General features: G+C 34.5%; 2 protein-coding genes across 2 annotated transcripts; one reads left to right on the top strand and one right to left on the bottom strand.

Moving 5' to 3' along the window:
* The first annotated feature begins 1,040 nt into the window (after window positions 1-1,040).
* LOC124436453 (NACHT, LRR and PYD domains-containing protein 12-like) lies at window positions 1,041-8,602 on the top strand. Its single transcript, XM_046986385.1, has 3 exons — window positions 1,041-1,384; window positions 3,154-5,367; window positions 6,191-8,602. The coding sequence occupies exons 2-3, from the start codon at window positions 3,164-3,166 to the stop codon at window positions 7,764-7,766; spliced, it is 3,780 nt and encodes a 1,259-aa protein (XP_046842341.1). The 5' UTR covers window positions 1,041-1,384; window positions 3,154-3,163; the 3' UTR covers window positions 7,767-8,602.
* Window positions 8,603-9,640: 1,038 nt separating this feature from the next.
* On the bottom strand, window positions 9,641-12,168 carry LOC124436455 (integumentary mucin C.1-like). Its single transcript, XM_046986388.1, has 6 exons — window positions 12,032-12,168; window positions 11,383-11,439; window positions 10,942-11,070; window positions 10,436-10,570; window positions 10,120-10,254; window positions 9,641-9,751 (listed from the first exon to the last, which is right to left on the bottom strand). Exons 1-6 carry the CDS (start codon window positions 12,090-12,092, stop codon window positions 9,741-9,743), a joined length of 528 nt encoding a protein of 175 aa, XP_046842344.1. The 5' UTR covers window positions 12,093-12,168; the 3' UTR covers window positions 9,641-9,740.
* Between the last annotated feature and the right edge of the window lie 11,214 nt (window positions 12,169-23,382).

Here is a 23,382-nt window from a genome sequence, read left to right as displayed (position 1 = left end):
AGCATCTTCGAGTCGGTCAGTGAAAGAGGCCATGCTTCTCATTAATATTGTTGGTTTTGAAGCTCAAGATAAAACCTCGGCTATCAACAATCTCAATTTGTGCTGAATTTTGCACAACACCGCTTGAACATTTCAGAAAAAACGGCGGCTCGTTAGTCAGCACAACGGCAATAAACCAATCAAGAGGCAGATTTTAGTCTCCAAATTCAACACAATTTTAGGCGTGCTGACTCTGTGCAGGTTAGCTATGGGTATTTCTCCCGCATGTGAATTGCAAGTATTTTTAGCCACTTGATCTCTAAATCCGATGCTCAATCCAGGTCTTGGAAACAATAACATTGCTCAGTGAATGAACGTTGTTGCACAAATTCTCATAATACTATCCCTAACCCTGACAATAGTTTATTTTTTTAATGCTTTCGTTGTGAGGACACAAAAAATTTAATTAATTTTAGGATAAAGAATTCATGATCATTATCTACACATTGAAACAAACTACACCCTACCGAGATGAGATTCGAACCTGCATAGAAAAAATCCCTGGGTCCTTTTGACCAAACGAGCTTTATTTCACTCCCACGAAATTGTTATTTATTTTAACTAAGGGTATTTAAAATTTGATTAAATTTTTCGCTACTGTGCAGAATTTAACTACGTCGCGTGCTAAATGTGACGTAGTTTCAATCTGCCCCTGGCAGAAAGTCTTATTTGTTACAATAGTATGAAGATTATTCCCAATGGTTAATATATTTATTAATTTTTAGTTCAGTGTGTATTATTGCAGTTCAGTGTGTATTATTGCAGACATGGCCACATATAGATTACCAGCATTTTCTCGAATTTCGACAAAATCCCTGAATCAAATCCGCAGCATTTCCATTTTATTAGGGTAAACTAAATCATATGTTGTCTGAACGGGGTTTTTTCCCACGTCGTTTGCCATTCTTAACAAAAATGGAACAAACACGCTATTTCGTAACAACAACAAACAAATTCCTTTCATCACACAAATTCCAATCACACACTTTATACAAATGCATAACACCGAAAGTCTTCGTTCAGTTTGACTTGCTAATTGCTTTTAATAGTTTGCTTTAGAGTTTGCTTCGGTAGTTTGCTTCGGTCGTTTGCTTAGTAGTTTGTTCCATAGTTCGCTTTGGTAGTTTGCTCTGGTAACACAGATATAAACAAAACTCAAAGCTCAAGTCTGAATATACGACGATACGACGAATGTTATTTTTAAACTCAAACGGAATCATCAACATCTGCCATTTGGATTGTGGATCGAATATCGAACGTTTAACGTAAAGTCTGTATCTTTGTAAGCAAGGATTTAGGAGCACCAAGAAATGAAGATCTAGATCAAGAGTTTAAGCGTACGTAGGTAAGTAGTTTTTTCTTCAAACTATATAGCTACGTGTACCGTATAATGGGCTATCACTTCAATTATTTACTGTCATTTTCTATAACTGCTGTCAAATACTTACAACTTACATAAATAATATCATATAAATGAAAAGGAAGGAATGAAGAATTTTAGTCCAAAGTATTTATTGAAGAAAGTTTCAAACCGCACGGGCTTACAGGGCATTTTATATATTGAAACATTTATAGACAGTTTGTTTAAATAATTTGATGCTATACATAATAATCATTCAAGTATGGAATAGATATTTGTGGTATGTTCGCTCTGAATTGATTTTGATTCATCGTAATATTTCTTATCACCAGAAAAAAATACATTTTCCATGATTCAAAAGAAGCTGAATCTTTAAGCATTAGTATAAGATGATTCAGCTTTGTTACTCGTTACGCACTTGTCTTAAAAAATGTAGCACGTTTTTAGCAACTGTTTCATTACTCATACAATATACACTATACATACACAGAGAATCTTTGTTAAATATTTAATAAGGTATGGGGTAAGTATTCGTGGTATGTATGATATATTTGTATAATTAAAACAAAGTCCTGAGAAGGACTGTTTTTGTTGTTGTTGACTGACGTTTCGACAACCTTAGCGGTAGTCACAATTTGTTATCAGTGATGAAACCGATGTCAATTTAAGTAACATTGGGACATCTCCTCAGAGGCGAAACTAGAATGTTAAGTGGGGGAGGGTGAATATTCATTTTTTCAGCTCTGCCATGTTGATTTCTTTTGAAAATATAATCGCTAACACAATAAATCAGTCAAGCATTTATGAATATATGAATATACAACCCCCCCTATTTAAGGTTCTAGTTTCCCCATGCATCTGTTTGTGTCTATAATTAATATATCCACCTAAAAACGGCATGATAACTGCGAGTCATGCTTTTAACGCCCAAATTCTTAAAACAATTATCTTAATTCTCTCGAATTTGTCGGAATGGCACTTTTAAAGTGAAAATTAAATTTATCAATGAGTTGCCATCAGCCTAATATTTAAACTATTTAACACAATACTTTGCGCCATACTAACAAACACAAGGTATGAGCAGTATTGATTTAACACATCCGAATACAAAATCCCAGCTGACACACTAGCAGAAATAAAGATACAATGGGCTTTCTTAGAAGAGGGATTTCCAATAATAAAGCGACAGGGGGAGCCTCATCCAAGCTTTGAGCAATTAACTTCAATGAAAGAAATGTTTTAACAGTGTAAGGCCCAGTATTAAACATCACATTTTACACGAGCCGAATGCATTTCAGACGAAAGGTAATAAGGCATTTTATCCCATTTTCTTTTGTCTTTAATGCATTCGCCTCATGTAAAAAGCGACGTTTGAAACGGGCCTAAATGGGAGGATTTTATTCATGAGTTAAGCTTGTTTAGCAAGAGCTCTTATGGATTGTGTGGTAAGCAATTGCAAGATATATTTTCTAGCTATGTAGCTAGCTAATATCGCTTTCGCTTAATTTTCCGGAGTACTCATGACCTGTCATATTACATGCTGTACACTCGTTAACCTAAAATTTTCTTAGCAATTTCGTCTTTAAAGTGATTGGGATGTGACAAATGTTGATATGGAAAAATCCAATTTAGTACAAATATAGAAATAAATTGGTGAAAATGAATACACCGATTACGTTTAAAAAATGGAGAACTGGTTCAATATTACTAAAATTGATAAGTGATGTATATCAATGCGCTTGTGCTTTTTACAGGAAACGAAAAATGTATAAATGCCTTGAATATATTCCACACAAGTCATTCAACGTATATGAAAGACTACTGCTTGTCTTCTTTGGTACATTCCTTTTGATAATTCTCGGTATTTCAATCAATATGTATGGTGTTACTTCGTTTTATTGCTCAATAGAGGTGATACCAACTACTAAACATGAATCTTTATTGAGAAATATTGAATCAGATTGTTGGAGAAAATACAACGAGGAGATAACAATAAACTTCCCGTTAATTCTCATCATTACTTTAAACTTCGGTATTTTTTTACTTGCGACTCTCATTTATGGATATCTAGTGAAGAATAGAGTTGAAAAATATGCTCAGCTTAATCTAAAAGAATTTGTTGATGAAAGTGATCAAGCCTTAGTTCCACAAGTTATTCAAGACACTCCTCTGTCTAGCAAAAATGCATCTCGCTTTTCCACATTTCTGATTTACATCTTTTATTTGGTTGCTCGGCATGTCATATTGTCTATATTTGCTGCCATACTTTTCTCAGCAAAGTATCCAACCGACTACTCCTGCTCATGGCATCCTAAGATGAAAGAAAACCCTTTATCAAACCACAAATTTCTATTTTCACACAACGTCACATCATTTGATTGCAAGAATCCGAAAGGTGATAAAAGCGAAACTTTGATCTGGGTTATTGCAATTGCTAATGTCATCGTAATAATATTGACAACTTTAGAGCTGTGTTACTTAGCGTATTTAGCTTTCAATGACAGTTACATTATGACTGAGCAGGAATTTTGTATGGTTTACTTATTACGAACACGCCAAAGTAAGTGGTTGGAAAAACTCAAACGTAAGTTTTACACGCACAAAATATTTGAAATACACGATGATTTTGGAGATGATGTAAATGCCTGGCGAAATGTCAAAGATGTTTATGTAAATGTCGTAATGCAAGCTGAAAGGCAGTTAAGAAAGTCTTACCCAGACACTTTTGAAAGGCATGAAATATTCCATTGTCATCTCAAAATTAGAAACGATGCTGTAAAAATCACACGTGCGACACAAATATTTTTGCCAGTCCAGAGTAAGAAAGATCAGTTGTATCCTCGATCCATTTTAGTGATAGGAAGACCAGGAATTGGTAAAACTATGTTGACGAGAAAGCTTATGCATGAATGGAAGAATACTTCGGACAAATTCTGGACTGATAAAATTGTGCTTTTAATCCGATGTCGTTCGTTTAAAGAAGACGACATGACGCTCAAAGAAATGCTAGGTGATTGTGATGGGTACTCTGTTGGACAGTTTGCACAAATTTATGATTTTGTACTGTTAAATCCTGATAGAACAGTACTTATTTTTGACGGTCTTGATGAGCTTTCTCTGAACAATGAACATCTTAGAACTGATGGCTCATTGTGTGTTAATGCAAAAAGGCCAGCGTTTACACTACTGAGTATGTTAGTTGAAGGAAGATTGCTGCCTGGTGTTACTGTTTTTATAACATCGCGGCCCACGGCGCAACATGCCTTTGAACTACTAAAGTTTGAAAGGACTGTGGAGATCCTGGGATTTCTTGAGGATCAGATTAAGGAATATGTTTTCAAGTTTTGTTGGAAAGACAAGAGTACTGCTAGAAAGATTTTCGATCGCATTGACAGTTCTCTAGAACTTCGGAGCTTGTGTTATATTCCCGTTAACTGTTACATCATTTGCCTGACCTTGAAGGAAAGCTTCATCAATAATGCTGAGGATATTCCAAAGACTATCACCGAATTATACAAAAGAGTGGTGAGAATCTTACTCTGGAGACACCATCCACGCTGCAAATCAGGATCAATACCGAAGCCAGACAGGGGTTATTTTGTAAAGCCTTTACCAAGCGAGCTTGATGATGAAATACAGAAGATGAAAAGCCTTGCAAAGAAAGGAATGGATGAAGGGAAATTGATTTTTGATGAAACACACCTTACAGGCTTTGAAGATCTAGTTAATTGTGGTTTACTTCACCAAATACCAGACAAAAGACGGAATTATTTTTGCTTTCTTCATTTGACTCTTCAAGAGTTTCTTGCTGCATGGCGCGTTGTTGACGACTGGAAAAGCATTGGAAAGTTTTTGGATGATCATCAGGCAGATCCTAAATGGCATTTGGTGATAGAGTTTGTTGCTGGTTTAGTTGGCGACTCGAAGAAAGAGAATAAAAGAATGAATCTCGACGATGTTCAAATGAGGTATAGTGTTATTAAGTCTGATTTTTTAGAGTTATGAATTTGCCAATATAAGGGATTTGGAAAGTTTTTTTTCATTTATAATTCCTCTTGATCATTTATGGAAGCTATTTGGTTTTTACGCTGCTATAGCTACTATTAGAGATTGAAATATAATGAAGGGATTAGTTAAAAATCTAGAAATGCAAGAGAAATTGTTTTTGAAAATGTTTGCGTATTTTCTCAAAGATTTGTATTTTTAGATTTAAATTGATAACGCACATTTATGGTATTAGGCAAATTTTGTTTAAAGTTATACATGACGAAAGCAAGCATTTGTTTTAGAGAACAGCAAAATTTCCAATTTGCATATCAAGAATGTTTTTTCAAAGTATTGTGTATGCCATAATCAATTTATAAAACGTTAAAAATTGATGTTTAAGTAATGTACGTATAAGCTCAGACATGCTCGTATATCTAAGTTTGATTGAGCTGCACTGATTCAAAAATAAAGTCATAGTATTTTCTGTTTGCTTTGGTTTTTTGAAAATTAGAAATTTTGATGTTTTTCAAATAAACTACTTGATCCGTAAAGACCTTAAAACAGAGGCTCACATTTGAATCTAATGAATGATGAAAGGTCATTTTTGTAAATAAATTTGGAAAGGTGGATTCCGTTTGGAGATGAAATTTATAGACTGTTGCTTGATGCTGTAATGTAGAAGTTTTGCTTCGCATGGACTCCATAGTATCAATGGTAAAGTTTCACATTGTTAAAGGGAAATCATTAAGGTTTTTTCTGATAATTGAACATTATTGATTAATGATGCAGCATTTGGATTTCTAGACTTGAAAAATGGATCTTGCAGCTGAAATCTAGCGATGGTTGCAAAACCATTGGGTTTCTTGGCATTAAATGCCTTTACGAAATACAAGACTTGGATGTAATCAGATCAGCTTGTGCAAAATTACAAAGTGCAACAGAAGAAATTTCCATAAGTGATGTCTCTTTTACGCCAGTTGATTGCAATGCATTATTCGAATTTCTCTCTGAATGTAGACACATAAAAAAAATCACATTTGATGAATGCAAAATGCTTGATAACGATAGCTGTCTCAGAATGAAAATGTTTCTATCCAACAACGCCTCGTGCACTCTAACTTCAATCTCATTTTTACGATGTGATTTTGGTAATTATTTTATGAAACATTTCAGTGACGCTTTAAAAAGCCAAAGCTGTCCAATTACTGAATTATTGATTGGTGGAAGTAATCTTTCAAATAAAAGCACCGAATATGTGAGTGAAGCTTTAAAGAGCTCAAATTGCAAGCTGACCAAGTTAAATTACGAAAGAACTAAAATTTCCACAAGAGGTGTCGAGGTTCTTAGTGAAGCTTTAAAAAGTAAAAATTGTAAACTTACTGAATTGATCATTCATACCACAAAACTAGAACTTAACTCTGCAAAATACCTTAGCGAAGCATTGCAAAGCGAGGATTGCAAATTGACTAAATTAACCATCTATAATAATAAAATGTCTGATCATTTTACTAAATGCATTGTTGAAGCTTTAAGTAATCCATTTTGTAAACTTACTGAACTAAGTATTTGTGGTAGCAATAAAACCGATCTTTGCATTAGATACCTCAGTGAAGCCTTAAAAAGTGAAAATTGCAAACTAACGAAATTGGATGTTAATATCTTTCAAATTACCAATGAAGTTATGCAAGATTTTAGTGAAGCTCTTGAATCGGAGAACTGTAAACTTACTTCTCTAAGAATTAAAAGTTCTAATTTACCAGATCATTGTGTTGAATATCTCAGTAAAGCTTTGAAAAGGGAGAACAGCAAACTAAAAACATTGCTCATAAGGACAGTTAAAATCGTTGAAGAAAGCGCTAAAGGACTTGGTGTAGCATTAGAAAGTGAGAATTGTAATCTTACCACTCTGAATATTTACATTTCTCAACGAACAGATCATTTTCTGAAACATCTCAGCAAAGCTTTAGGAAGTGAGAAATGCAAATTAACAAACTTGCTTATAAGTTGTACTGAATTGACTGAGGAAGATGCCAAAAATATGAGCGAAGCTTTACAAAATGAAAATTGTAGACTGACTGAATTAGCAATAAGTGGTACTTTTGTTACATATATTTTCATCAAATATCTGAGCGAAGCTTTGAAAAGCAAAAATTGCAAGCTGAAAAAACTTTATGTAGGGGGTGTAGAAATGACTAATGAAGGTGCTAAAGATCTTAGTGCAGCTTTAGGAAACAAGAATTGTAAGCTTATTGATTTCAAAATTAATGATATTCAAGTAATAAATGAAGGTGCTAAATGCTATCGTGAAACCTTGAAAAGTGATCATTATAAATTTACTAGTTTAGGAATTCGTGGATGTCGTATAACAGGAGTGAATTGAAAGCTGTCATCTTTAATCGAGTTTTAGGTTTTTCAAAGTAAAGGTCTAGTGGCAATGTGATACATGAAAAAGCTTGTTTATTCAAAGCCCAGATAGGCATCAGTTTTCATTCGCGATTCAGATATTTGCTATTCGGCTTTAAACAATTATTTGTGTCCATTTTCTTTTAATTTTAAACTGTTATCAATTTGTTTTTTCTTCCACTAAGTCTCAGTGACACGTACATGCAACTTTCCTTTTTTGTGGATAGAAACTAGAGTTAGGAACAAACCTTTATAATGATTATTTACTTATTACAAGATTATCTTAGCACTTTTCTTTGCTCGTCGTCAATGTAAATAATACTGCAAACATACGTAAGACATGATTAGTTTTGTAAATTGAGCTTTGTTATAAGCTTTATAGTTAAAGTAATGATTTTGAACAATAATGTTTTTCCTTGTAAATCACTAGCATTCCTTATATTTCTAATGCACGCTATTCTAATGTACGCACAGCCTCATAAATTCTTCTGGCGTTCCTCTAAAGTTAAAAAAGAGTTTTCAAAGTGCTTATGGAAAAATGTCAGCACTATGTGCTTGTTCAATACTACACTTATCATACCTTTCCTGCTAAGTGTTTCAAAGGCCAGATTACGAATGGGATGCCTTCCTATATTATAAGTCTGTGTTGTACACGTTTCTTTAAAGATTTTCAAAAGTTAACACCATTCCTTCCCTTTTGCGTGCGTTAGAAGATATATGGGATCTTTAATCTCATTAATGTAATGTGTAACAATTATTTACATTTGTCAGTTCATGATATCTGCACAAAATAAATGATATTCTGACTAAAAATTGCCTTTTAAAGCATTTTGAATTTAACTGCCCCTACTCCCTTCCAGACTGGAGTTCGTTGTATTGTTTCAGTCGTCAAATCCACTTCCCTGCACTGATTATACTATCTTATCAAAGTACTGTCAACGGTAAACTTATATCTTATGTCATTGCCTGTTTTGTAAATCATCTGTACGGGTCGTTAAAAGAAAAATCTGAAAAAAACTTGGGAGAGATAAGTTTAGCTTCGATTAGGCAACAAAAAAATGTCAATATAGAAATAAAAATTGGAGAGTAAATTAAGTAAAATTTATTTAATAAAATAGTAACATATGATCTTAAGAAATAACTGACTTAGCGATAATAACTGATCTTAAGAAAAAACGAGTCATAGCTAAAATGAATTCATGAAAGCACTTCAGTAACACGCTAACCGTAATGTAGGCTCTTACACAATTTATGTAGCCATTAGCCAATCAATATGTGAATTGATGTGACATATTTGAAGAAAACGCAACAGCTTTTACTTTTCAGTTTAAGTCAGTAACGTAATGGTTTAAGCTTTCAAATTGATATTTGAGCTCAAATAGAAGAAACTTTGCAAATATTCAGAGATGGAGAAGGCGAGTTATGTTGTTAATCGTTCAAATCTTTCGTATAAAAGCTTCTTAGTCAAACTGGGTGAACTCTAACTGTAAGATTCACATAAAAGGCAGATAAAACCTTATTATTGCTTGTTATTTCATGTCCGACTCAGCAACAGCTATTAAGAGGATCACTTTTGATTGAGCCCAAATTGACATACCATGAATGTATTCATTCAACAGAATAAATTCACAAGGCGCGTAAAATGCTCGCGTTTGGATTGGTTTTACCGCTTGAATGAACAATTCTAGCAATGAAATTGCATTTGCAGTACAGTGTAACAAATAAGTCATGCTATGATAAAATTCTCATGCTTGTTGTCTGTGTTAAACATGGTGTGTTTATATTAAATCGTGTGCTTTCCCCAAAAAGACAAATGCTTCATACACTAGCAAATTTAATGCAAGACAAATGTCAACAATGCCACAATAAAAGAATATATTTGACTACAACAACCATAGTTAATTTGACAATACTAATGTACTACATCGTTCCTTGTGCCAGAAATCGTCGTTCAAACACTACCTACAAAACATTTTGAGAAAAATTAGTTTCACGTTTTGACTTTGTTAGCATGAGTTATGGAATATTTAGCATTATTTGATAGTATTAATTCAATTGCATCTTGGGATTGTTATTATGATGAACACTTGGTCAACTGCTTATTATTGTGCATGCAGTTATTTTGTGTTAAATTATTTGATACTACTTTGGTACAGCAAAATGGGTTCTCCCACTTTGAAAGTTTTTGTTACTCGTGCAACCGTTATATGACAGGCTGTCAAACATTTGTTTTGAGTAGTCTCTCTAACGATCCAACAGAAGAAATTATGCAAAGAAAACACCCTATTTCGTAAAGGATGAAACACTGGCTGTAATAGAAAACTCCATACCTTTGTAAAAACAGTAGTTGACACCAGGTATGCTGTTATCCCAGCAACATTCTCTCTTTTTACATTCGCTTTCATCTATTCCTAAGTATCCGCAATCAATTCTGTCTTGTGGTTTTACAACATCGCAAGCACAACCTATATGTGTGTGAAACCATAGTTTAAATATTTATAGCTGCAATGGTCAAAATTTTGCATAACATTTCTTCAAACTTTGAAACAATGTGAAGATTACAGTGATTTGTACGTTTTTATGACTTGTCAAGTTAAATAAGAATTTTATATATGTGAAAGAATTATATAAAGTGTTTAAGTATACTTTGGTAAAAACACCAGGGAACGCCTTCATGACTTTTGTCCCAACAGCAGCCTTTTGTCAAACATTCCTTTTCCTTGATTCCATAATAACCGCAATCTAATCGCTTCGTCGGGTCCAACGATTTGCACTCCCTACCTAAAATATAATAAATACACCTTACAAAGCCTCGGAATAAAATATTTTGGTGTTTAAATTTCACTTTAACCTAGCAAAAAAGAGGTTAGGTAAATTACTTTTCAATCGAATGTGGGTTTATATACGACCATTTTGGTTTGTGTCGCTAGTTAGTGCGAAAACGTCATGGTTTTTGAATAGGTGTATATTTAAGTTATGCACGTGCCTTAATGTACATCAAATGTTGGTACTTTCTTCTACTACAATATTTAAGACCATACAGTGCAGTGCGTGCTTCCTCATTCATTATAACAAAGACATGGAAGCTACACCCTTTTGTTTTGCTTTCCCATAGAAGGATTGTGTATAGTATTGTAATGCTACTTGTTTACCTTTGTAGAAACAAAAATAATCTTTTGGCTTGCTGCTATCCCAGCAACAGTTGTTATGTTCGCATTCCTGCTGTTTTATTCCCACGTAACCACAATCTATTCTGGCTTTTACTGCACTGCAAGTACTCCCTAAAATTTGTCGATAGAAGGATTTTAATAGCTATGTGACAAAGACGCCATGCACATGTGAAATCCAGTGCTAAATTTTGAAAATTCACAGGACAAAAGCGCATGCTTAATATGCAGTGCCCTATTTGTATATTACAAGAGGGACTAAGATTTGCTCTGTTTTAAATATCTGCAGTGGAGTTAGGAGTCTCTCTCCATGTTGTAACATACATTGTCTTAGTTGCAAAGTAAATTCAAATTGATCGACTTTTGTAGCTACCTACATACGTTCCCTGATTATAATTATGATATGTAATAAAGAGAAATATGAACCTGAATGTTCATCTTGGGGGAAAATTTCGTCTTCAGCCTCGTCACGGATAAAATGACCTGGAACGTAAATGTTATATTAGGAAAATGATCATGATTGAATAAAAAGATTATTTATTATGAAATTGGCCGTGGAGGAGGTTAGAAAAAGAATGCAATTTCTTTTGGCCTTTCATATCAACGTGAAAAATGAACGAACAGAAAGTCATCGTTGGCTGAATAGGTGCTTAATAAATACTATCTTGAAAACTGTTCTTAATTCTTGTTGTAGTAATATTTACTCATACATACCAGATCTCAGGTCATGCTCCTAAACAATATGACACTCACACGCATAACACGATGTATTAGCCCACGTATAAACACAAAGTTACCAAACAAAATTAAATATTAGCAAAGCACGCATGACGATTTTAAATTGTTTGAAAAACTATAGTAAAATTTTAAATCCACTACATAGACCTACGTCAAAGTAAACTCGAATAGATAAGACTCATTGTACTAAAGTTATTAAACGAACAATTATTCTACACGTGGACACGACAGCAAGTAAAAAATAAAAAAAATTGCCTTTTCTTTACTTCATATTATTGCACCCCTTCTAGCCAAGCAGGCTTTCGAGACTGCCTTTGGTAAAATTTAATATACATACCAAACACGCATAGCAAACAAAGTGAAAGGATTATGAAGAAAGCTGGTACGATCGTCTTCATAATTGTTGCTCAATCTCAAAGTTTGAACTTCAAGTGAACTGAACACACAACTGACATCCAAGTGTGTCGGTTCTCTGCTTATCGTGATTTTTTATACTCTCCTTTGCACTAAATTTGAATTTATAATGGCGTGTTGAGAGTTGGATTTTGGCTACGACACTCGATGAATATGGTGCTCAACAACCACTTAAATATTTTGTCTGTGTGTCTGCTTTGTTCGCATGGGCAACAATCTGTAACTGCGCTGTTCATTCATTCAAATCTCCTTTGTAATGCTCAAGCATGTTGTTTTGATAATATTGATCAATTTTGTGTCGAGGAATATGTTTAAAAGGATATGAACAAGCTCTAATTTCATGATCAGATACAAGACAAATGCAATAAATTGTTTAAATACCATCTTTATACAAACAGCCCACTACCTGCACAAATTTTACCCTCAAAAAGTGGCATAACGTCCCCTCCCTACCCTCCCCCCTCCCCGAACAATTTGAAGAAAATAATCAGATTGAGTTTTAGTCAATAAGACTGTAATTCATGACATTGTTTATTTCAGATATTTTAAGGAGACTAAAAGGAGTGGAGGTTTAGTTTGCGTCCACACTCCGCCTTGTCAGTATTGTCTAGTATCTTTACAATGCTTGCTTATGTTTGAGACTTATGAAGATTCCTTGCAAAGATAAAGCAATGATAGGAGCACGTGGGGATGCCGCATCTCGAAGGCAGCCAGCCATAACAAGATTCAATAGTTCAAATGATTTTACACGTCAAGACTCGTTCACAACGTACCGTTTTCGTTATAGACATTTTCATTTACATTTCTTAAATTTGGCCATAGACATTCACACGCAGAATGTGAATACTCATTTGGTGTCATGTTAATGTATGTAATACGCTGCAGACCTGTGCTATATCACAACAAAGTTACCATTTAAGTATATGAAACTTATTACTAGTTTTAATATGCCATGTAAGATTCCTCATTAAATCCCTGTAAAAACATGGGCTCGTATCGTATTAACAGAACAACTTCCAAAAGCAGTAGTACAACATGGATGACTATACACTAGTATGTTTTCAGTTATCTTTATGATAACATTCAAATTCTCAACGCTTCGAAGAAAAATTATTTCGCTACTTATGATTTTTGAACTCTACTTATTATACCATTCTTGTTTGATACATATATCACGAAACAATGGAAACGTCCTGTTGCCTTCTACATCGAGCTGCACGTTAAAGAGATTTGACGCATGATTTGACGCACGATTAAAGAGCTTTGTACATGCAACTGAAGAGTGTGATTCCAAGACAAATATGTCATTTTAATGCTATTAATTAATCAATGAGGAGATGAAAAATTTTGCAAAACTGAGCCTAGTCGCATCTAGGTATTATGGAGCGTTTTTCCCTCAGATAATAAAAAAATTTGTGAAAGTTTAAATGTTCCTTTTCAAACTATTTACAATCCAATCCTTATAGGCTTTAATCTTGACTCTGTAATTTCATTGGACGACATATACGTTCATTGCAACAAACGTAAGAAATCTACCAACGACCAATACTTGCTAACGACACCCTCCATTAACTACATGAATGACTGATCAGTTTATATCATCATAATAATAGCTACTTATGGTGACAATGTTTATGGTCTTGTGCAAGAACATATCTTTAAGAAACATGCTTTTCTTTCATATATGTATCGCTATACAAATATCACAAAATACAGAATACGGCATGTGCCAGTCACGAGCCCAAAATAATCGCGTCACCTCTTGGAAATTTGAATTTTATAACAAAGCATAAACTGGTGTTGCGTGCGTAGGAGCACGTCCTCTATTTGCTTGGCGCATGCAACAATAACGAAGTAAGGACTGAATGAATCATTCCGACCGCAAACTTAAGTTGTTTTTTCCGCCTTTTACTTAAGTGCTCCTTTCCAAAGAATAAAATTCGACTGTTTGAAAGTACTTCCTGTCAACGGTAAGTGGACAAACAATACAATACCATATATGACACATGAACCAATTTTAACATTCATGTAATTATATAATTAAAGATATGTTGGTTACATTCTGTTTGTATTTGCAAATACAATGCTACTAGTGATTGCTATATAGCACACCTTGCATATACTTACAGAAGATAATAGTCTAGTGAAATGCCTAAGAAACATTCATGGCATTAAGCTGTCCTTAACTGCAATTTTCACTTTGATAATTTTCTTAATCTTTGACAGAAAAATTTTGAGTTTTTCTCAAAAGTGAATTTGCTGGCTCTGATGTGGAGATGGGTAAAGGGTTACAATAAACTTGCATGGTTTGAAGTCTGAGCTTTTCTATATTTATGAACTGTCTCTTGTAGTACCAAATTTCTAACTTAACTTATTACATAGAGGTTTGAATGGGGGTCTCTAGGGGGGTCTATGCCTGACAACTTGGTAGAAATTTTTAAAGACTATACCTGTTTTTGAATAGCATTATTGTAAAATAAATTTTACGTTCCTAGACATGCTAATGAGCCATATATTTGGCATGATAATGAGCCTAATTATTTGGCAAAACATTCAAGTATTGTTCACTTCATTTTTTTTTTTGAAAAAAACGTAAGCAAAATGTGTTGTTTTTACCGAAAAACGATGCCCACAAAATACATCTTGTATTGCTCTAAAACGCTGAAAATGGCATTTTAGAGGTTCTGAAATTCAAAATTTCTCAGGGGAGAATGCCTCAGACCCCCCCCGGCGCGGAGTGCCTCCGACGTTTTATGACTGATGTTTGAAAAATTCTGCACCACCATAGGATTTGACATTTAATTTCCCACAGACGTCACTGTGCACTGGACCAAGAGGATCAGATGCTCTGTTTGCTTCACTACGAGGAAACGAATTACGATGAAGCTTTCCTTTTGCACATTCATCACAGAATTCTAGATTCTTCTTGATGTCAAAATTTAGTCCTTTCACTAAATTTTTATTCACCATTTGTCTCAATCTTTGACCTCCAAGATGACCAAGACGTCGATGCTACAGCATCTTATCAAATGTTCCAATTTCTTCATTCATGACTTTTACGTGTCCAAACGTCCACTTGCAATCCAATACAAACAAACTTCCAGCTTTCTTTGCAATAGCAATCACTGTTCGATCTTTGCGAAAAATCTTACATGTCGTATGATCAAAATTGATAGCATTTCCCGCATCAGTGACTTTTGCAACACTTATCAAGTTGTAGTTGAGTTGTGGTTCATACAGTACATTATGCAATTTACATTCTTGTACCTTTCCATTTTGAAGATTTGTGTTTAAGGTTACAGTACCAATTCCGATTCCACTTAGGATTTTTCTTTCTCCAAGCATTACATTCACATGATGTTCTATACTTTGAAAGTCTTCTAATAGACAGTCATTCTGGATTTCCGCGGTGCCGCGATTTCGCAAAATCGATCAAAATTCGCGGAATATCGCGGAATTTTAATTTTTACACGTTGTTTTCAAAATTATTTCCTTAACTTACGAATTATATGGTGTTCTAAATGAAGTCTGGAGCGAAACAACACTAGTGCGTTGCCTTTGCGTTGCGTTGCCTTTTACGTCTGTAAAAGCTTAAACAAAATGGAAGTACTTCCGTTCCGTTTCACTTCCGTTCACGTAGTTTATTTAAATTAAATACGAGGAAAAAATGGCGGCAGTTTATACGAGCGAAGATCATTCAATGTAAGCTTTGCGGATGGATAAATTTGTTGTACAGAAATTGTCCCAAGTTCCTCATCCAAAGACAAAGTCACACCTTTCTGTGAATATAGATGCAAAACAGCGAGCAAGTAAATATCCGTCAGGAACTTTTCACGTGGATGATGGTCTGTTGTTCTGTTCAAAGTGCAATGTCGTAATTGATCATGTAAGGAAATCCACCATCGATGACCACCTAATATCAAAGAGTCATGCCAAAGAAAACTCTTTTGGAAAGCAGCAGTCTGTCAAAACAGCACTGAAATTCTCTAACAATGCAAAGGCAGAGAAAATCAAGGTTTGTCAAGAATGGATACATGCATACACTGCGGCGAATATTCCGCTATTAAAATCTGATAACGCATATCTAAGAGAGTTCTTGACCACAAGGGTAAAAAATGGCGGTGCTATTCCTGGATCCTCTCAACTGCGAGATGAGTATCTTCTTGATGTATATGTTGTAGAGAAAGAGGAATTGAAGCAAAAATTTAACGGTAAAAAAGTCGCTATATTGACTGATGAGCTGAGCGATGATGAGGGACGCTATGTAATGGATGTCCTGGCTGTTATTCTTGATTTTGATGAACTATCTCCTCATGGCAATACTTGCGCTTATTTACTGGATACACATTTTTTGACCAGCACCAACAATGTGACAATGTCCCAGACAGTGCTCAAAGTCGTAAATTAGTATGATATTTCGTTTGATAATGTGCTCATTTTTAATTCTGATAACGTGACATACATGAAGAAAGCATTTTCGTCCACACTTTCGGTTATTTTTCCAAATTGTGTGCACATTACTTGCTATAGTCACATTGTTAATCCCGTTGTTTCAGACCTCAAGAAAAATTTTTCTGAAATAACTGAGTTTGTTAAATGTTTCAGAAATTTGTTTTACATTCCAAGTGGCAGAAAAAGTAGGTTTCTAAACTTTTTGAAAAAAGTCTCTACTGAGGAGGAGTCTGTCTGTATGCCTCCTAACCCAACAACAAAAAGCTGGAGTGCTTGGTTAGACTCTGTGCTATATCACGCAGACCGTTTTTTGCACAATAGGAGCTTCATATCAGCAGAGCTTGAGATCTCGGATCAACCATCCAATTCTTTGATAAGATTGGGAGAAATATACGAAGATGAGACATACTTATTGAAACTGAAAGCTCAGTTTGACTTCATTAAGATGAAAGAGCCATCTTTGCTTATATATCTTGATTACTTTCAAATGAAGATTCCTCACAATACTCAGTCCTATGTAAAAAGGAATCAGCTACTGGACTACTTTAGGCAAAATATTACAGTGGATTGTAATGATCTTTTAAAATCGTTTTATGATTTGGAGATAGATCACCAGGATGATTTGAAGAAACAGTTTGTAAGTGCTTTCAAGCAAGCAGAAGCAAAACTCGAGAAGTATATTGTTAATGGAGGACAACCAGCATCAGAATTTTTGAAGGAAATCAAAGTACTTGAACCACGCAACATAGTCTCTTCATCAAAGCTACACAGTTCATACACCAATATTCCTGGATTCAAAGAAAGTGTCTCCGATGAAGAATGGCATAAGTATGTTGATATATTCGGACCTGCTGAAGTGTCAGAAAGTCCACAAGGTAAGGTAGACCTGAAGCTGTTTTGGAAATCCCATGCAGATGAACTTCCAGAACTTTACAAGCTTGCCTCCCACTATTGCACTGGAAGATTGGGATCATACGATGTTGAAAGGTCATTCAGCACATATAATTCCATTCTTGATCAGAAGGGAAGGAATTTAAATGAGCAAACTCTCAAAGCATTACATTTCCTTAACTGGAATTTGAGGGTGAAAAATTCCATTAAAGAGGAAAATGAAAGTCCTCAGCAAACACATGTCAAGAAAGTTTCTCGGCACCTTGCCACAAAATAGACAAGCCCCAATAGTTATCAAGACAAAGATACCGCCCATAACATTGCTTCCAGTTCCGCAATGAAAGTTTGCAGATTAAGTCAGTCAGTTCTCAAGAGAAAGATACACCCCATTCCATTGCTTCTAGTTCCAGCGGTGCAACAAAACGCATGTCTCTTAAAAACGCACTAAAACAGAAGTCAGGTGATGAATTGAAATATTGTTATCTTTGTCAGAAAGAGGTCTCATATGGACACCAATGCAGTGAATGCAGAAGAGTTATTTGCACCTTTCCATCCTGTTGTTCCACTCAGGAAACATCAAGTAGTGTACTTCATAACTGTAAACTTTGCAATGCCGGAAGTGGTATTCATAATAAGTCAAAACAAAAAATCAGCAACAAGAGAAAGTTGAAGAATCTCAATGTAGGTACCGGCAAAGAGAAAAGAAGTGAACATAAGAGCACTAGTATGGACAAAATAAAGGAAATTTCGTCTGGTGCAAGCAGAGATGTACAGGGCATTGGACCAAATAAACTTTCCAATATTACAATCGGAATGTATGTTCGTGTAAGGTTTACATCATCAAGAGCTAGCGGTTCAAAGATATTCTGTGGGATTATACTGAATATAGATCAAGAACTAGAAGAAATAGAGGTTCGTTTTTTGAAGGAGGTATAGGCTTCTGGCAACGCATTCTATTTTATTTGGCCGGAAATCGAGGACGAGTGCTGGATTAATATTGTTGATATTGTAGAAATTTTAAAATGCCCTGTTACAGACAGTAGGGGACATTATCACTTTTAGTGCTTCATTTACAACTTTTGGTGCTCGTTACGGTTAAACATAGTTACGTATAAGTAATGTAAATTTTACCAGTTTTACACACTAGCAATTTGATAAAGAATAGTTTTGCTTGTTTTATTACATACCGCAGAATTTGTTATTTTGGTCGCGGAATTTGGATTTATAGCCGCGGAACTGATTTCAAAAATTCCACGGAATTCACGTTTTTTTTCCGCGGAATTCCAGAATGCCTGAATAGATGCTTGTTTGTTGCACATGTGACTGGTAGCCCCTGAGTCGACTATCCATGTCCCACCAGGAATATTCCCGTACCCAGCAGCAAGACTTTGCACAACAAGACATAAACTCTCAGTTTGACGAGATTTACCTTTCCAAGTTTTCTTATTGCCTTGTTTGTCATGCTTTCTTTCGTTTTCCTTTTCCTTGGAATAATCCTTACAAAATGTTCGAATATGACCAATCTTTCCACAGTGATAACATTTTGTCGCTTTCTTCTTTTCTAGTGGTTTATTGTCCTCCTTTGACATCATCATAACTTTCTCGGAAGTGTTAGACTGCTTATCTCTATCATTTTGCTTTCTCTCTTCGTGCAACAATGGTTCAAGAACAACTTCCATTGCAGGTACTTCATTGCTTGCTTCTAGTGCTGTTACAAGCACATTGTAGCTTTCTGGAAGACTTGCAAGTAGTGTAACAACTTTGTCTTCATCGTCCATCGGCGCTTCAATTACTGCTAACTCATTATCTCCGTCATCTGTAGCTCTTGAAAGTATTTTCTGGTAAATGCTTATTAAACGATCCTGACAGGAATGTCATTTACAGATTCTGTGCTCTCTGGTTTTTTGTTTTTCAGTGAAAAATAAAAAGCAGAATAATGATTGTCTATCAGAAATTAAAATGTTGAAGAACACCCGACGCCAAAAACTTTTATAGAGAAAGGCAATATATATGGAAAAAGTTGAGTATAGGTGGGTAAAATTATGTTTTATTTGTTAGATTGTCCCGTTTTGTACGTGTGTTTCTGTTATTAGCATCAAACAATGAATAAAAGAGACTCATCCTTAAGGTCAACTTTTGTCACTGACAGACAAAAGGTACTAAGAAATTTAATATGAAATTAATTAAGACCCAAAGAGCAAATGAATTGTCGTCATGTTGGATTACATTTGTACAGCAAAAAAGGAAAATGCTTTGTGAAAATAATCCAACATGGTAGTCAAGACGTAGTTTGCACACACACTCTCCTTTGTATCAATGGTCAACAAACTCCAAAATGGAAACAATGATTTAACTTTGTGAACCTGGGCTGATCTATACCGTTTTCATACTGCAATCGTATCGTGTTGAAGTATGAAGTAAATACAAGAGAGTTCAATGTTCAAAACTTCTTCTTCGTAGCATCAAAATATTAAAACAATTATGAACATATTACATTTCTTATTTTCAAATTTTTGAGGAGTACTGCACCGCGCCTATTTCCCCTCACGTTTCATTGACTTGAGAAATGCAAGTATTGTGTGACTATCAGACAATGAATAAAATTTTATGAATGCATTTAGGAAGGATCTTATATTGGACACACAAATTGACTTTTCCTTTTTGCAAATATATGTTTCCCTGAGTAAGTAGCTTTCTCAAAAATAAGGTTCTTTCTTCTGTACCAACCCATAAAGATAACTAAAATGTTTTTGTTATATATTCTGATCTGAATATTTGCCATTAGGCTGGTTTCAAACCTTGCATATGCACCAAATGCATTTAAACGAGATAAAATTCCTCATTATCTGTCGTTTAAATCGCATTAGGCTCATGTAAAACGCGATATTATAAACGGTCTGAACTCTGCTTTCAATTTCAGTGTTCATGCGTATTGCGTTTCATCTACAAACGCATATCCAGAAAGATTTGGTAAACTGGAGATACTCAATTGTCCTCTCATGCTTCGAAACAGACATATGCCACTAAAATTTTAAAGCTTATTCAGGGCGAGCCTGTTTAGTCATGAGTCATCCATCATTACCGTAATGAAATAAATATAATGTGGGCCCTGGCTCAAATTCGCTATATGAATGGTGTTTATCCACACCGAACAATGCATTTCAAAGAACTTAATACGAAATATCGTGCATCTATATAAATAAGTGCCAATGCTGTAAAAGTGGGGCGCTTTGGGGAGGAACCCCCTTTGTACCTTTGAAATGGGCAGTTTTTCATAATTTCATGTCTTCAGCTTCGTCAAGAGAGCCCCCATCTGATAAATTTAGTTCTACGCACTGCTAAGAGCCTTCATGACTATCGAGTTCGCCACGTAATTGGTATCCACGGTTGATTTTAACTATCGGAAGACCATGAGTTTGCAAAAATTGATCACGCAAAAACTTATATATAAAACTTGAAAGCCATTTGAACGATGCACTTGTTTTTGTTATACGATGTAATTTGCTTAAATTGCTCTCGAAGAAATGCTGGAGAACTGGATTGTATTATCAGATCTAAAAATCTACTAGCTTAATATATTGATGGTCTTTTTGACATTGAACGTCGTGCACAGCAGGTTTGTGTGCATATGCAGGAAAGCAAGTTGAGAAGTATGCTTGTTAAAGGAAGTTTTTTACCCTATGCAAAATTTCTTGCAGCATTGCAAACCACGGCTGAACAAGCATATGATCTGTTAACGCTCCACAGGACTGTGGAGATATTTTTTAAAATAAGATAAGTGAATATGTAGAAATGTTTTGTAATGAAAACAAGAATATCACAGATGTGATTTTAAATTGCATTGGCTGTGTTGGTGGACTGTGTATTTTGTGTTTTATAAGTGTAAGTGTGCATTGTATGTCAGACCATGAAGGAATACTTTATAAATAATGTTGAGTATATTGTTGCAGATCTTGAAGAAAAATTATGTTGTAAAAGACAAACCAGATGAACTCGAAAAAGGAAGTAAAAACTCTTGCAAGAAAAGGAATTGACGAAAGTACATTGAGGTCTGATGAACCTAATCTTGGAAGTTATCTTCTTTAGATAATCATTTAGATAATTGGCACATTCATAATGTGTATTGTCGTTGAATTTGTAGCTAGCTTAGTTAGAGACACAAAGAAAGATAAGAAAGACGAAAATATTCACGAAATTAAAAAAAGTATTTTCATTACTTATTAAACAATTATTCTTTTCTTCAGAAATTATTGATTTTTGTTGTACTCCCAATGTATTTAGTATAAATCATGATACTTTTTAATGAGAACCATGTTCACCTTAATTAGTAACATTTTAATATTCTTCATGCATTTTAAACAACAAATTGCAATCAAAATATATCATCATTAAAGTTTTCTACCTATGATCAAATACATTACTTGTTTTTGCAGCAAAACTTTACCAGCCTGAAGTTTTGGTTAATTAGCATGCATGAACATTTTCAAATGAATTGGAGACTCCACGACTGCCGTACGGGTTTTTAATGTTTTAGCACGAAAAAAATGTTGTGTGTTCTTACATTTGCAGACTTGAAGTTTGTGTAACAAATGTAACTCTCATTGAAGGCAATCCAACTTTTGAAAAGAAAAAGACGTCACTAGATCAACTTGTAAATGATTAGAACTGTGTCTAACTATGCATAGAGAAACCATTATTGATGATGCTTCTTTTACCTCACTTGATGCCAACGCATTGTTTAAAGTTGTTTTAATACAAAAACATAATAAAGCCACGGATTAATATTTGCAAATTAATAAAATTTTTTTTGAATAATCGACTAGTAATCACTTTTTCTTAAAATGATCCTACTTTATTTTCTTCAAATAATTGACACTTGAATAACTTGAAGTTTTAATACCCCTATCTCTTATAAGCCTATTTTACAGGTCTATTTTACCAAATCTCCTGTTTTATCCTTCTATAATGCTTAACTCTAATAAATATTTTACATCAAATATTTCTGTAATCCCCTGTGCATATTTTTTTGCGTTTTTCCTTAAGATTAATAATCTTACTAACAACACTATATATCAATGGTGAACTTGATATTTGCCGGTTATGTTCATGTAGCAACAAGAACATTAATTTTTTCATATATGTGCTTTCCTCAACGTCTTTAATCCTTCACGACGTAGTATAGAATTTTTCCAAAAAAATACAAGACAATTGAATGACGAGTTAATTGCCATTATAGTTAAAGTCCAAAAGCCAAGATGGACTTCCATTACGCTGTACGTTGACGAACGAATTACGTGGCTTGTGTAGACTGACCAAGCAGCACGTGGAAGCGTGAAAACCATCAAACATATGACAAGTAGAAAAGTTGGCAATGTCTTCTGAGACTTTTTTGTTTTTAGACTGATATTTTCCGTTGATATCGTGGTTGCTATACTTTTTTCTTTAGATTTTGCAGTTATATACATTTCAAAATTGAGGTAGACAAGAATAACTGAGATCAAGGTAATGGAAATGTATAACGTGCCTTTTAAAGCACGAAACCAAACTAAGCTTCCTGATAGAATGATAAAACAGTTCAGAATTGCCGTGAAACCTACTAACCTTTTTTTTTGTGACATACTGCTGATGAAAAAAGGGAAATTTGATCGCCAGGAATCGTTCAAAATTAAGTGTCAACGGTATTACAACTGAAGGACTTTGCGCAAGGAAAATGATAATAATGGTGACGACGATTTTAACGTTATCTTCATGTAATTTCCAGTAAGTCATCCATGCAATTGAAGGATGGACAATTACGACCACAGCCAAGTCAGCACAAGACAATAGAAGTATCGAGAAATAGCAAATTTTATTTCTCAATTGTGATGACTTCCGTATACTGATGATAACAACAGAATTTAGAAATGTTCCTGCACAAAAAAATACAAAATT

The sequence above is a fragment of the Xenia sp. Carnegie-2017 genome, unplaced genomic scaffold, assembly GCF_021976095.1.
Source record: "Xenia sp. Carnegie-2017 unplaced genomic scaffold, XeniaSp_v1 HiC_scaffold_16, whole genome shotgun sequence".
In the NCBI taxonomy this organism is placed as follows: Eukaryota; Metazoa; Cnidaria; class Anthozoa; order Malacalcyonacea; family Xeniidae; genus Xenia; species Xenia sp. Carnegie-2017.
Note: the sequence above shows the minus strand (reverse complement) of the source record. Positions and strands in the feature narration are given on the sequence as shown.

What these genes read in the sequence shown, in the direction of transcription:
- LOC124436453 (XM_046986385.1), top strand. Translation starts at nt 3,164, where the DNA reads ATGTATAAATGCCTTGAATATATTCCACACAAGTCATTCAACGTATAT. An exon ending in CTCGACGATGTTCAAATGAG is followed by an intron (nt 5,368 to 6,190) that starts GTATAGTGTTAT and finishes TTGGATTTCTAG; the next exon opens with ACTTGAAAAATGGATCTTGC.
- LOC124436455 (XM_046986388.1), bottom strand. Translation starts at nt 12,092, where the DNA reads ATGAAGACGATCGTACCAGCTTTCTTCATAATCCTTTCACTTTGTTTG. An exon ending in CCCCCAAGATGAACATTCAG is followed by an intron (nt 11,071 to 11,382) that starts GTTCATATTTCT and finishes GACAAATTTTAG; the next exon opens with GGAGTACTTGCAGTGCAGTA. An exon ending in TCCCTGGTGTTTTTACCAAA is followed by an intron (nt 10,255 to 10,435) that starts GTATACTTAAAC and finishes ACACACATATAG; the next exon opens with GTTGTGCTTGCGATGTTGTA.